Source organism: Chiloscyllium plagiosum, unplaced genomic scaffold (genome assembly GCF_037043375.1).
Source record: "Chiloscyllium plagiosum isolate Xiang-an unplaced genomic scaffold, Cpla_swu_hap1 HiC_scaffold_10, whole genome shotgun sequence".
Taxonomy (NCBI): domain Eukaryota; kingdom Metazoa; phylum Chordata; class Chondrichthyes; order Orectolobiformes; family Hemiscylliidae; genus Chiloscyllium; species Chiloscyllium plagiosum.
Window position 1 is genome coordinate 63,112,183 of NW_028270148.1, and position 15,176 is coordinate 63,127,358.

The 15,176-nt window shown below is 41.3% G+C and overlaps 1 protein-coding gene across 3 annotated transcripts in view; it reads right to left on the bottom strand.

Annotated features, from left to right (window-relative positions):
• Nucleotides 1–7,656: 7,656 nt before the first annotated feature.
• LOC122552885 (EGF-containing fibulin-like extracellular matrix protein 1) overlaps nt 7,657–15,176 on the bottom strand; it is a 109,404-nt gene continuing 101,884 nt past the window's right edge. For all 3 annotated transcript variants that reach the window (XM_043696027.2, XM_087991399.1, XM_043696026.2), the window contains 3 exons: nt 14,990–15,113; nt 11,514–11,706; nt 7,657–8,279 (listed from right to left, as the gene is read on the bottom strand). In XM_043696027.2, coding sequence (XP_043551962.1) covers nt 8,118–8,279; nt 11,514–11,706; nt 14,990–15,113 — 479 coding nt within the window. In that variant the 3' untranslated portion in view covers nt 7,657–8,117. The remainder of the gene's footprint in view (nt 8,280–11,513; nt 11,707–14,989; nt 15,114–15,176) is intronic.

A 15,176-nucleotide genomic window follows, 5' to 3' on the forward strand; every position in this document is an offset into this window, starting at 1 on the left:
CTTTGATCTAGTGCCATCTTTGCCACTTCAACTTCCACTGCTAATGTTTCACTACTCTCCTGAAAAAAAAATAGGAACTGCTTGTGTACCTGGTTCTGTGTTTGCTTCTGACTTTGACAACCCAGCCCCACACTCTATGGTTTTATTCTGCTGCATATTTTTCAGGACTTCAATGGGAAATCAATTCTCCAGTAAAGCTGAACCAGGAGCAGAGTCAACTGCAAATATTCTGACCAAATCTCAAAAGTACTTAAATATAACAAGCTGATCAATATTTTCCAAAATATCAGAACTGTTTCTCATGTCCTTTAGGAATCCACCACGTGCATATAAGTAACATAAAGAGGGTGTGGCCAAACTCTGAACACAATGACTGGGATTTTCCACTTTCAAGTTAAAGCATGGCAGTGATTGCCTTAGAGGTGCTGCATTCACCAAGGATTGTGTTGGATTTTTTTGGAGCAGTCATTTGTTGTTTTTGCTCGTTTTGTATGCCATCAAGGTCTACGGTGATTGGAACAGCAGGGGCTAGGGTGGGCATCTTTCACTTACAATAAGCCAGGAACTCTGTTACAAATAGTAGTTTTCACTCCTACCCTTCAACTCTTGTTCTGGCATAGACTTCAAGTAAATCTAGCAACTCAAGACTGGACATCCACGAGGCAGCAGAATTGTACTCCAACAAAATCTTTGATTCAATTGCTTCCTGCAGGACTTGGTCACAATGCTTTTCAAAAACTTACTATTATCTTATAATGTTACATTGGGTTGAGCAGCTGAATTTATGTTTTCTGTGGCAGTTAATTCCGATATTCAAAATTTTAATGGAATCTTTTAGTAAGATTTTCATTTCCTGATGCTGACAGGTTGTAAAACATTATTGAGACCACACAGGTAATGTTGAATTCAGTTGCGGCACACATACTTATAAGATAGTTTATATCATTTAGGAATAAAGAAAAGCTCACTGAATTATGTTTAATACTAGCAAAAAGCCAAAGAAATCTGAAGCTCAATGTTTTTTAAATGATGGAGGGAATGAATGGTCAGGAGTGTCCTTTTAGTGGCATTCTGTCAAACGATGGAGAGGACTTGTGTGAAGAGAAGTTCACTTGAGAAAGCCTAGGGTTAAATCACTTTTCGAGACCAACTATTACTTTCCGCCAGTGGGAAGCAGTGCTAAATGGTGTAAACATGAAGAAAATCTGCAAAAAAGTGAAACCAACCAGTATGTGGATATGGATGTGGCCAATAGGGTAAATGGGAGTAGATTTTCATTCAATTGGGAATGCAGTAGTAAATCTTTCGACCTGTGCTTCCATCATTCTCCGAAGCAATTTCACCTTAGCCCTGGTGAATAAGAGATGTAAATCTATGGTAAATATGTATAGCCTCCTGACTAATAAAATATGTAAATATTTCATGCAATGGAATTGGGCTGGTAAATGGATTAAGACTAAATGAGAATATTACAACAGTTTTCATTGAAAGTTGATGTTGGAGAAACATTGCCCTGAACAGTTCCCCTTCTGGAATTCCTTTGGCTGTTATCTCCTTCCCACCTACTTCCTGCTCAATGGGAAGATCTGAGAATTGGCGAAATTTTAGTGGAAATGAGACCGACCTTGGGCCCTTTTTGGACATCCTTGTAACATGCTGAAACCCTCATGAATACTTAACATTTTAAATTAAGTGAATGGGCCAAGTTAAAAGAAAGCATAGGGCTAAATCTTACATTTTTTTGGCTAAGTGCAAGTCACGTCCCTTTACGTGGAGAGATTCTTGTTGTGACACTGAGCAAGTTTTCTCACCGTATCTTATCAAATTTACAAGAGTTGATGTTCCCACTTTTCTGGAGAATGTCACATCTGATTTCCATGTCACCTTACTGCATGACATTTCTGGAGCAGTTTTCCACTCACTGGATATTTGCCCTTTCATCTGTACCATTTTTCAAAGCCTGCAGCATGCCAGCAGGAGAGCTGGTATTTGGCAACTGTCCTGTTTGGTTGTGCTGTTATCTCCCACAAGCACCATCTCACAGACTTCTACGCCTTTACACACACTGACACACATGCACATGTACACTCTCACAGACACTCATACTCCTTGCATATGCACACACACATACACATACACACACACACAAGTTTGTGGGGTGAATTTGTACTTGCAGAATTACGTTTATTTTGCTCAAAAACTGCTTAAATCCATGTAAGATTCTGTAAATCCTTTTTTTAGATTTGAAGCAGTCTGAACATTGTGGCACAGACAGTCTCACACAGGGCACCTCACAATGGCATCATCTGGACCAACATGGCACCTATTGTTAAAGTTCGCTTGAGAATGTAACTTTAAGAAAGTTCTGGAATTTACATATGAAAGAAGTGAAACCAATATGGCCATTCTAAAAGATGAGAGATTTAACAAACAATCCAGGTCTTTTTCAATAATTTCAGTTACATCACACTGTAAACTTTTGCTATAAATTCTGTGTCCTACGATCTTATACTCCACAACCACCTGATGAAGGAGCAGTGCTCCGAAAGCTAGTGCTTCCAAATAAACCTGTTGGACTATAACTTGGTGTTGTGTGATTTTTAACTTTGTCCACCTCAGTCCAACACTGGCACCTCTAAATCATGATTCCTCAACATTGCATATTTTCCATGTTCCACATGATTAGAATGACACCAGGCCAGTGGCTTCCAGTATGACCATCAACCTGTTACTCTGAGCCCCAATAAGACCCTATCCTTCCTCGGTGCCATTCCCTGAACCTCCCATGATTCAGGCTTCTCCAGGTCCTTCCAGGTCATACACCTGCCCACGACTTCACCTCAACCCAATCATAGCCACCATCCCTCTTAGTAGAGAAGACTGATGGGTCGTGTAATTGGCTGGGTTGGATTTGTCCTACTTTTTATGTATAGGGCATGCATGGGCAGTTTTCCACATTGTCACGTTGATGCCTATAAAAGCTTGGTTGGGGAGTGGCAAGTTCTGGAGCACAAGTCCTTAGTATTATTGCTGGAATATTGTCAGAGTCCATAATATCCAGAGTGTCCAACCATGCCCACCACCAATGTCAGACCGGTGGTGCGCCTGACATCAGTGGTTCGCAAATTGTTGGACGGAATCCTGAGGGACAGGATTTACATGTGTTTGGAAAGGCAAGGACTGATTAGTGACAGTCAACATGGCTTTGTGTGGGGGAAATCATGTCTCACTAACTTGATTGAGCTTTTTGAAGACATAACAAAAAGGATTGATGACAGCAGAGCAGGGGAAGTGATCTACATGGAGCCATTCCTGATGAAGGGCTTTGGCCCGAAATGTCCATTTTCCTGCTCCTCAGATGCTGCCTGATCTGCTGTACTTTTCTAGCACCACTGTAATCCTGACTGTGATCTACATGGACTTCAGCAAGGCGTTCGACAAAGTTCATCATGGTAGACTGGTTAGCAAGGTAGATCTCATGGAATACAGGGAGAACTAGCCATTTGGATACAGAACTGGCTTGAAGGTAGAAGACAGAGGGTGGTGGTGGAGGGTTATTTTTCAGACTGGAGGCCAGTGACCAGTGGAGTGCCATAAGGATTGGTGCTGGGTCCACTGCATTTCATCATTTATGTAAATAATTTGGATGTGAACAAAGAAGATATAGTTTGTAAGTTTGCAGATGACACCAAATTGGAGGTGACGTGGGCAACAAAGAAGGTTACCTCAGAGTACAATGGGATCTGATCAGATGGGCCAATGGGCTGAGGAGTGGCAGATGGAGTTTAATTCAGATAATGTGAAGTGCTGCATTTTGGAAAGGCAAATCAAAGCAGAACTTAAACATTTAACAGTAGGGTCCTGGGGAGTGTTGCTAAACAAAGAGACCTTGGAATGCAGGTTCATAATCCCTTGAAAGTGGAGTCGCAGGTAGATAGGATAGTGAAGAAGGCGTTTGATATGCTTTCCTTTATTAGTGAGAGCATTGAGTATAGGAGTTGGGAGGTTGTGTTGTGGCTGTACAGGACTTTGGTTAGGCCACTTTTGGAATATTTACTGCAGTTCTCGTCTCCCTTCTATCAGAAGGATGTTGTGAAACTTGGAAGGTTCAGAAAAGATTTACAAGGATGTTACCAGGGTTGGAGGATTTGAGCTACAGGGAGAGGCTGAATAAGGTGGGGCTGTTTTCCCTGGAGCATTGGGTGCTGAGTGGTGACCTTATCGAGGTTTATAAAATCATTAGGGGCATGGATAGGATAAATAGACAAGGTCTTTTCCTTGGGGTGGGGGGAGTCCAGAGCTAGAGGGCATAGGTTTAATGTGAGAGGAGAAACATTTAAAGGGACCTAAGAGGCAATGGTTTTACGCAGAGTGTGGTGTGTGTATGGAATGAGCTGCCAGAGGAAGTGGTGGAGACTGGTACAATTACAACATTTAAAAGGTATCTGGATGGATGCATGAATAGGAAGGGTTTAGAGGGATATGGGCCAAGTGCTGGCAGGTGGGACTAGATTAATTTATGATATCTGGTCAGCATGGACGAGTTGGACTGAAGGGTCTGTTTCCATGCTGTGTGCCTCTATGACTCTATGTCTTGATATCACATGGAGCAAATCAAATTGGCTGATGGCTGGTATCTGCAATGCTGGGGACCATTGGAGGAGGGCAAGATCGTAGAATCATAGAATCCTGACAGTGTGGAAGCAGGTCATTCAGCCCATTGAGTTCATACCAACACTGCAAAGAACTTCCAATCCATACCCATCCCCACTACCTTATTCTGCATCCCTGCATTTTCCATGGTTAATCCACCTAGCCTGCACAACTTTAGATACTACAGAACAATTTAGCATTGTCAATCCACCTAAACTGCACATCTTTGGATTGTGGGAAGAAACCAGAGAAAATCTATACAGACTCAAGGAGAATGTGTAAACCCCAAACAGACAATCACCCGAAGATGGAATCAAACCTGGGTCCCTGGCACTGGGGTGCTAACCACTGAGCTGCCCAATGTGGATTATTCCCTTGGTACTTTTGACTGAAGATTTCTATGAATGCTTCAAGCTTATCTTTTGCACTGATGTGTTGGACTCTCCTATCATTCAGAATGGGATATTTGTGGACCCTCTTCTTCCAGTGAGTTGTTTGATTGTCCTCCACTATTTGTGACGATGTGGTGGGACTGCAGGGCTTAGATCTGGTCTGTTGGTTCTGGGATTGCTTAACTCTGCCTATCACTTGCTACTTATACTGTTTGGCACACAAGTGGCCCTGTTTGATAGCTCAACCACATTGACACCTCACTTTTAGGTATGCCTGGTGTGGCTCCTGGCATGCCCTTCTGCAGTCTCCATTGAACCAGGATTGATCCCCTGGGTTAGTGGTATTGGATGAGTGGAGGATATGCCAGGCCATGAGGTTACAGATTGTATTGGAGTATAATTCTGCTGCTGTTGATGGCACACAGTACCTCATGGATGCTCAGTCTTGAGTTACTAGATCTGTTGGAAATCTATCCTGTTTGGCATGGTGATAGTGCCACAAAACACGTGGAGGGTATTCTCAATGTGAAGGTGGGACTTTGTGTTCACGAGAACTCTTACTGATACTGTCATGGACAGATGCATCTCCAGCTGGCAGATTGGTTAGAATGAGGTCAAATATGTTTTTCCCTCATGTTGGCTCACCACCTGCTGCTGACCCAGTCTAGCAGCAATGTCCTTTAGGATCTGACCAGTTCTGTTAGTAGTGTTGCTGCTGAGCCACTCTTTGTGATAGATGTTGGAATTCCCCAGAGTACATTTTATGCCATTTCCATCCTCAATGCTTCTCTATAAGTGTTGTTCAAATGGAGGCATACTGGATCATCAGCTGTGGGACGGTAGTATTCAGCAGGAGGTTTTCCTTGCCCATAACTTGAATCCATGAGATTTCACAGCATCCAGAGTCAGTGTTGAGGACTCTGAGGACAACTCCCTCCTGACTGTATACCACAGTGCTGCCACCTCTGCTGGTTTGTCCTATTGTGTGGGATAGAACTTATCCAGGGATGGGGATTGTCTGGGACATTTCCATGAGTATGACTATTGTCAGGCTGTTGCTTGAGTTGCCTGTGAGACAGCTCTCCTAATTTTGCCACAATCCTCAGACGTTAGTAAAGACGACTTTTCAAGATTGACAGGGCTTTTTCTAAAACTGTCTTTTTCGGTGCCTAGGTAAATGCCAGGTGGTCCGCTTGGTTCCATTTATTTACTGAGACTTCATAGTGATTGTTACAACTGAGTGGTTTGCTAGGCTATTTCAGAGGGCAGTTGAGAGTCAACCACATGCTGTGGGTGTGGAGTCACATGTAGGCCAAACCAGGTGAGAACAGCAGATTTCCTTCCCTGAAGGACATTAGTGAGTTAGATGGATTTTTCTGATAATTGACAATGGTTTCATGGTCACCATTAGACTCCATCTTCCATGGCAGGATTTGAACTTGGGTGCCCAGATCATTACTGGGGTTTCTGGATTAATAGTGGAGTGATAATACCATTAGGTCACCATCTCCCCTGGTTGTGTGACTGCACCAATTGTCACAGCAAGACATGGCTGCGCAAGGCAAAGAATAGCAGGGCAAAGCATGGCATGCATGCTGCTGGTATGTATTCTGATCCAAACTGTGAACTAGGTACCTTTCTCTGTGTGGTTCTAAACACCTGGTTGTCAGTATGCCATGCTAGACCAGAATGACTTGCAGGGCACACTGCCAGTGCACCGGTTGATACTAGAATTGTGGCAATGAAGTCAGTGGAGTACTAATGGCAGTGACTGAAAGGTACATGTAACTGGTGGATTATGCTCTGCTCTGCAGTTTAATCATGGGTAAGATGGAGGGCATTTGGAGGGGACAATGAGTTGACATGGTCAAGAAGTTGCTCAGGTTTCCACGCTGAGTTTCTCCAAGAATTTGTTTGGTAGGTTTAGTAAAATAGCAACAGGAATATGAATAGTTGGGCTCTTAAGACAATATAACAAACAATGAGTGTGAATTGGGTTTTCACCACTGCCTATTGAGAATCGCACCACACTACTTGAAAAAGGCATGAAAGATGCAGTGAGATGATCTCAATGTAGAGGTATCCTTTGCTGAATATTTTGATCGATTCTGTGCAATCGTCCATGTTGCTCAGACTCACGTAAGATTCTTCCCTGGATCTTTGATGCTGGCATCCCCCAAGAGTGGCTTGTCAGTTCCACTTCTCCAGTCTCTAGTGATTTTTCACTTTGTGCCAATACTGGCATATAAGCTCACTGTGATTTGGCAATGCGTTGACCCTGATCCAGATACTCCAATTGGTCCAGTAGCAATGGACATTGAATGGGGTTCTGGTTCTTGTTTTGCTAGTTACACCAGCACAGCAGTACCAAGGATTCTGAGGGCTTACATGGCAAAGGTATTCAATTGCCAAACTACTACCATTTATAGCTATCAAATTTAGAAGTTTAGAAATTTTAGAAGTTGTACAATGACCCCATGATCATTGTTAACAGAAAGTTTATTATTAATAAAATAGCGAAACTTCAACTTGAAGTTGATTGAAGACAGTCAATATATTAACCCTTACAGGAATGAATGTTAATGCAAGAATCAATTTAATTCAAAATTAGTCCTGTTTATGAAATTTTAATGATAAAGGCAAATGCTTTATTATCATAATATTGTAATTTTATTTAGTGGTAGTAAAATTATTTCAAAGAGAAGAACACAATGGGTGGAAGGGGCCATTTCTGTGCTGTAGATCTCTATGACTCTGTGACAACAAATTAATATATGAACTACATTTTATTTGATTAGAAAACAACTTTGTACATCATGATATTAGGTAATTTTGGGCTGGATAGCAGACATTATAGAACTTTATGTAGCTTTAAATATTAATTTGTAATGTATATTCATTTCAGTAAGTTATCTCTACACACAATATTGAAGGCACTTTGTACAAAAAGACAAAAAATACAAATGTGAAAGTTAAACTGAATCATAAAGCAAATTACGTAAACACACCAAAATGTTAATTGCTGTGGTAATCAATGCTTTACTTTGGCTATTCTTGTCAGTATTATATTAACTAAAATGAATAAGGTCCCACTACTATTGTCAACCGCAACACAGAGGAAGTCCGGTAGTTCATTACGGCATTGACTGTTAACATCTCCAAATCCACGATGTACTCCTTTGGTCCTGTTAAAGGCTTCACTAAGACCAGCATTGCACTCACATTGCTTGTTTGCTGCAGGAATACAAAAATGGGAAATAAGCAAACAATAGAGATTATAAAAAAAACTTCACCTTTGAGGAAGCAGCATCTGAAATGGGAGCGTTAAATGGGGTAGAACATCTCTCCAGCTGGTTATCTTGTAAATCTCTGACTATGGGATTCTGCACTTCTATCTGCTCTTCCCCTTCCAGAGGCATTCCTGCAAGGTGGTGTATGGGGTGTGGAGGAGGGCTTTCTGGATAATCATTAGATATAACTCTAGGATTACCAATGGTATTTATGTGTGGAGCTGCAGCCATATGTCACATGAAGTGATGCAACTTAGTGAATACCATTAAGTAGAAGTAAAATTACATTTGAATCCAAGGAGATTAATTTGCATTTGAATTAAGAGGAACCAGCCAGAAATCAGTTGTATCTTTTTTTTTTAAACTCCCTCACTACCGTTAAACAGCAGTAGTGCTTATTTCTCCGCAGCAGCCATGTCATGTTCGACTCAGTGAAGAAAACTTCATTCATATTCCACCATCAGGTAGAAAAGAAACACTCGAGTGGCCAGTGACAAGCAGTGCCCTTCTTTAGGGGCAATGCCTATGTGATCAAAACGTGAAGGGAGGCTAGTGAATAAATCAAAATAGAATTGGAGGGGGAAATAAAGCACTCCAGACATTGTGGCCCCCACCCTTCCCTGAAAGCCTAAAGGGTATTGGTAGACACCGCATGTTCCTTCTCCAGGGATACCTGGGCCCGAACGTAACCATAGAAGAGGGGCAGACAATCGGCCATAATGACCCCCTCCACGGCCTGTTGCCTGGACCTGTTTATGGCCATCCTGGCCAGGCCCAGGAGCAGACCCACGAGGAGGTATCAGTGGTATAATTTTGGATCACAGAAATCTGTGGCACATGCAACCTGTAAAATTTCGATTCAATGTCACTGTATTTCCAGCTTAATGGAAATATCAGAGATTGGCTACTCAACAGTCAACAGCGACAGAAGTACTGGCATGCAAATTATATCCCACCACTGCAGCGTACGACATACCATTACTTAACCAACGTTTTAATAAGCTATTACTGTCTGATAACAATGATGTAGAGGCCAGTGTCACCCGGGTCTCCCAGCCTAAGTGCCAACCTATTTAATGCAGTAAATGCTTTTTAGTATGCAAATCTAGAATTTCAACTACCTTTTAAAGTCAGAACTGTTGCATTATGTGCCTTACATTTGCTCCCATTCCATGAGTGATGCAAACACAAAGTTCAACCGAGTTAAGTATTAGTTTTGTGGGGCTCGGCGTAGAAAGGTTCCATCTCTGGGCTTCACATAAGTACTCCTGGCCACCACTGCTTTGGATCCTTACCCTCAGCAATTGCTTATCCTTTGCTATGCTCTCCTTTTTGGCAGCTGGAGAGACCTAATATTGAGATACCTCAATCTAGTAAATGGCATCAAAATATCCAATTTATGCCCCAGACATTGCAGGGCCAATGTAAAAAAGGTACACCTTCAAACTCCTCACTGCTTCTTGGCTCAGACATAATAGACTTCCCTAGTTTGTTGTTTAAATAAAAAAAATTAATCCTTATGGCCTCAATTTCCACACCGGTTGCCGTCATGTCTTTGGTGGGAGACTAACAGACCCTATGGGGAAATAGTTTGCTTGAAAGCCACATACAAACACATTTGAACAACTTCCCAGTAGGCTGATGGTTGTATGTAGACTACAGAGGCTTTTGTGATTCAACTAGGTGGCTCACCATCATCTTTTCAAAGGTCACTAGGAACAGGCAATGAATGTTGGCCCTGCCAACGATGCCCAATTTAAAAAGCCAATAACAATTAGTAATGCAGTTTCAATATAACATGGAAAATTGGTACAATCCCTGTGACAACTGAGGGCCAATGTATTCATTTTATATTGGCAAGAGTGAGGGCAGAACGTCCATTAGGTTACAGTGACGGGTGGTGAATTCTGGACCCAAATAAACTTAATGGAGGAAAAACCTGAGGGATTTATATGCCAGTATTTTAATTTGATACTTTTAAGACATACTTGGGCCAAAATGTATTCAAGAATTCTGGCAGACTCCCACTGTAGCACTGTGGAATAGGAATAAGGCAAAAGGCTAGAGACCCAGTTTCTGCCACATAAAGTACAGAAAGTATTCCAAGGCCATGGATATTGAGAACAGCCCGGGCCAGGGGTTTGCTTTGCTGATTTTACTCTTGCTTCTTAGAAGATACCAAGTCACTTCCACATGGTGGACTCAGAGGGTTTAGTTGTAGCAAGAGGCTTGCATTGCAAAGGAAAGGTTACAGCCTTATTGTTAATGAAATGCCAGCCTGAGACAGAGGGGCAAACAAGACCTTGGTGGGACTCGGGTTTGGCCCCTGCTTCCACTGGTATCAGAATTTCTGGTTGAGTAAATGGACAGCAGAGTTGTACCTTTATGGAATGGATACCTCAGATTGACTGGTGTCCATGCTGGAGGGAACTGGTGGATGTGATGTGGGAGTAACCACTGAGCAAACAGGGGTGGGTGATGGTCTGAGCTAGATACGTAGATAAAATATAGACAAGGCAATTGTTACAGGTAACTATGTGAGTTCCAAGAGTAAGGGAGTGGCATTGTTGTGAACTTAAAGTAGAAAGTTGTTAGATTCCGGCAGCAGATGGAAATTACACTATTTGTTTAGCCTTCTGAATGAAAATAAAGATAGCACTTTAGTACATTGTTTTTGATGGTAATTTGATTAGAAAAAAAAACACGCTGATTTTCAACAATTTCAATCAAACACCATGGAACTGAAAAAAACCTACTCTTCTGCCATGGTTTGCCCTAAACCTCGCAGGATGGTATTTCAGTGAATGGATCCTCGATGAGCCCCAAACCTGGGAGCTGGCACAGGGATGGACTCTGTTCTGGATCCAAGGCTTTTACTGGGCCCCAGAGAGTACTGCTAAAGATACACTTGGTCAGATCAGGAGTACCTCTATGACATCCGGTGACTGTGTTGTGTGGAACCTCAAAGGAAAGTTGCATTTTTTTTACTAAATTTTAAAACTGTTCTCTCCAGAAAGGGAATGAGAGGAGAACAAATATTTTTTTCTAGGGAGACACATACCCCCAATTTTCCACACTCCATCCTCTCTCCCTTCTTTAATCTAGGACCAGATAGTGATATGTTAACTTCTGGCATCAAAAAAAAAGTAGTTGATAGGGAAATGTAAATATGACTCACCCTCAGATAGAACTCGCCTTCATTTCCAGAGATGATCTGGAAGGTGTTGAATGTATTGGGGTAAACACTTGTTGCTTGAATTTGGAAGATATCAGAGGGGACAGATCTGTCTGATCGAACATTCATGTATTTATACACATAGGAATAAGGCTGGTCACGACAAGCTGCATTTGCTGCTGGGCAGACACAGCGACTGAATTTTAAAAAAGGAAGCAAAACAGACATCATTAAGCATCTTAATACTCAGCATATTCTGCAGTTTTCTAGGAATACTGCTATATGTCTAATTGTTACCTATTGTGGAATTGGGTTATGGTGCAGTATGTCTATACAAATTAAATCAAATATCTATAGTAAACCGTAGTCCCATTTCTAAAATTCCTTCCCTCTCTAAAATCTTTGAACATATTGTCACTTACCAAATCTATGCCCAGTTTTTCCCTAATTCTATATTGGAATACATCCAATTAGGTTGCAGTACTGGAACTACTGCTGTGAAATTCACAAACAAAAAACATTCTTTGTAACAGCGATCATGATAAACTGTCCCTTTTGTCCTTTTCAATTTTTCTGTACTTTTCAGCACATACCATCCTGCTCCAGCACCGCTCCTCTTTGGTCTAGCTAGGTGGCCCTACTCTAGCCTGATTTCATTCTTATATTTAAAGGTTGCCAGAGAGCCCCTGAGAAGGTTTCTTCTAACCCTCTTATACTGTTAGTCCAGAAATGCACCGAGGATCTTGCCATTATTTCAGTTCTGACCTACACACAGATCCTTGATGGTCATATCTGAAGATAAATCAGTTTCCACAGATAGGCCAATGGCACCAGCATGTCTTCAGACTTCACCATTAGCTGATTTGTCAGACAAACTGTCTGACATCTAATTTGGAAAAACAGAACTCTCATCTGTGTTATATTAAAGATACTGAAGTCATTGTCTTTGTTCACCACCACATAACTCTGTTCATTGCCCAGCATTAATACCCCTGGCAAGTTCTTTATTCTGAGGAAGTCCATTTGCAACTGGGTTGCTGTGCTTGACCCTGAGCTGAGTTTTGGATCACATAACTGCATGACGAAGGTCACCTACTTTCAGCACCACAATATCACTCTACTTGAATCCTGCCTCAGCTCACCTGCTGCTGAAACCCTCACCCATACCTTAATCATCTCAAGACTTGGTAATTGGATGCTTTGTTGGTTGTCACCTCACCTTCCACCTGGGAAATAGCATGCTTATCTAAAATCTGATATTGGTATTTAATTCCACTCCAAATCACATTCACTGAGCCTTCACTGGCTCCCCATCGGACTATACCTCAATTTTAACACCTTATCCTTGTTATCGTTGCCCTTCATTACCTGTGTAGCCTTCTCCAGCTTGACAAGCTGGTTTAATCCTGGCTATCCCCATATCCTGATTTTAATTGCAGCCCTGCTTCTGATTGTGTTCTGCAGTTTGATCCTAATCTCCAGAATTACCCTCTGTAACCCTTGCTATTCCTCTCCTTTCAAGGTCTGCTGTTGAACAAGCTTTTGGTTATCTGCCGAGCTGCTTGCTTTCTCCCTCTGTGGCTTGGTATAAAATATATCTTGATTTGGTGGTTTTCATTAAGTTCCTTGGGACATTTTTTTATGCTATATATACCTTATGTATGTAAGTTGTCGCTGAAGAAAGCTATATAGTTCTTCTAAGTGCCAAAAATACACGCTTCCCAATATCACGAGACATAAAGGTACTCACTTATAAGTTGCATTTCATGGTATTTGCTGACAATAATTAGTACAGGTTAGCTCCCTCTCCTCAGTTCTGCTTCTGTTTAAGTCCAGCACTACTGGACCAGACCAAATTTTGCTCCTTAGATGCTGCTTCTGCTGCTAATGGAAGTGATTCTTTAGACTACATACAGTGACTGGGAATCTTTGCAAGGACTGATATTTCTAGCTGTAGTGTGAAGTAACTATACCCTTCTACAAATTGGTAACAGTGTAATCATGGTTCGTTATTGATAGTGCTAAATTGGAATTAAGGAAAAGGAGAAGGGGAAAGTGGATGCTAATGAAGATGGTGAAATGGCTGATAATGAAGTAAGATAGCATTGCAGGAGGGCAAATGGGTGGCCAGAGAAGAGGAAGATTGGGTTGTAATGAAGCCGCAAAGGAAAGGGAAAGGATGGCAATTAAATTTAAAGGGGAGGGAGGGATATGTGAAAGGGATGGAAGGAAACAGAAGTAGGGAGTGATCCATGGTAAGGAGAGTAAAAGAGGGTGAATCTGAAAGGGGGCATGGTTTGGGGTCTGAAGCCACAGATAGGAAACAAGCTACCAATGCTACCTGAGAGAGGGAAAACAGACTGTTTCCCAGAATGGCAGAACTGACAGATGAAGAAAGACTGTATCGACTCGGCTTGTACTTACAGGAATTTAGAAGAACAAGGAGGGATCTCAGAGAAACATACTCAACCCTGATGGGACTAGACAGGCTAGATACGTGAAGAATGTTCCTGACGTTGGGAATGTCCAGAACTAGGGATCACTTAAAAAGAATTTCTTCACTCAGAGTTGTGAACCTGTGGAATTCTCTCCCACAGAAAGATGTTGAGATCAGTTCATTAGATATATTCAAGAGGGAGCTGGGCGTGGCCCTTGCAGCTAAAGGGATCAAGGGGTGTGGAAAGGAGGAGTGGGATACTGAAGTTTCATGATCAGCCATGATCATATTGAAAGGTGGTGCAGATTCAAAGGGCTGAATGATCTACTCATGCACCTGCTTCTATGTTTCTATGTAATCTCAGCATTAGCTTGGAATGGGCAGTAGAAGAGAGCCAGCTTGAAACGTGAAAGTAATCATTGTGAATAGCTTAGAGGGGAGAAAGGGCAAATATAAAGTGGGAACACTGGAGGAGAATCGGAGGTCCTGCTCAAATGGTGATCGACTAGACTGGATAATCTCCATGCAAACTGAATTAGGATAAATGAGGGATTGTTGGCATCATTTTCAGGTCTCACTGATCTCTCAAAAACCTACCCATCAATTTATTCATGTTTATTAAATTAAGAATTTATTAATTGTGAAAGAAAGTGCTAAACATTAATCAGAATGTAATGTTCTTAGGTCAAATATTAAAATGCTTTTGGGGACCTCCTATAAACTCGGTAGAAAAACAAAATTATTTTATATAATAGATATGATACTATATGCAGTTAGGAAAGTTGAAAATTGGTTGGGATTAGCTATGTCCATTTTGATTTAGATAAAATGTGCACTTCAAAAGAGTAAATGCTCACTTGAAGATGTGTTTTGGGATGAAGTAATCATTATCACTTGTTTGTGACACTTACACTATTTCTAAGAAAGTTTATAACTCAACTGATTTTCAAATGTTGGATGTTCACTTTCATCTTAATTTGTTTTTCTCTTGTATCATGAAATCAAGACAGTGTTAAGTGAGTTGAAATCTTTAAATACTCACTTTTCAGACATCTGATTGTAAGGCTCATGGCATGGATTTCGAGGATAACATCTATATCCACCATGATAGTTCCAACACTTCTCTTGTTCCAGACAAGCATTTTCTGTTTCACATTCATTTATATCTATTTAAGGGAAAAAGAAAATTGAAAACTGAAAGTCTCAGCCTGTGGTTGAATTTTTATTCC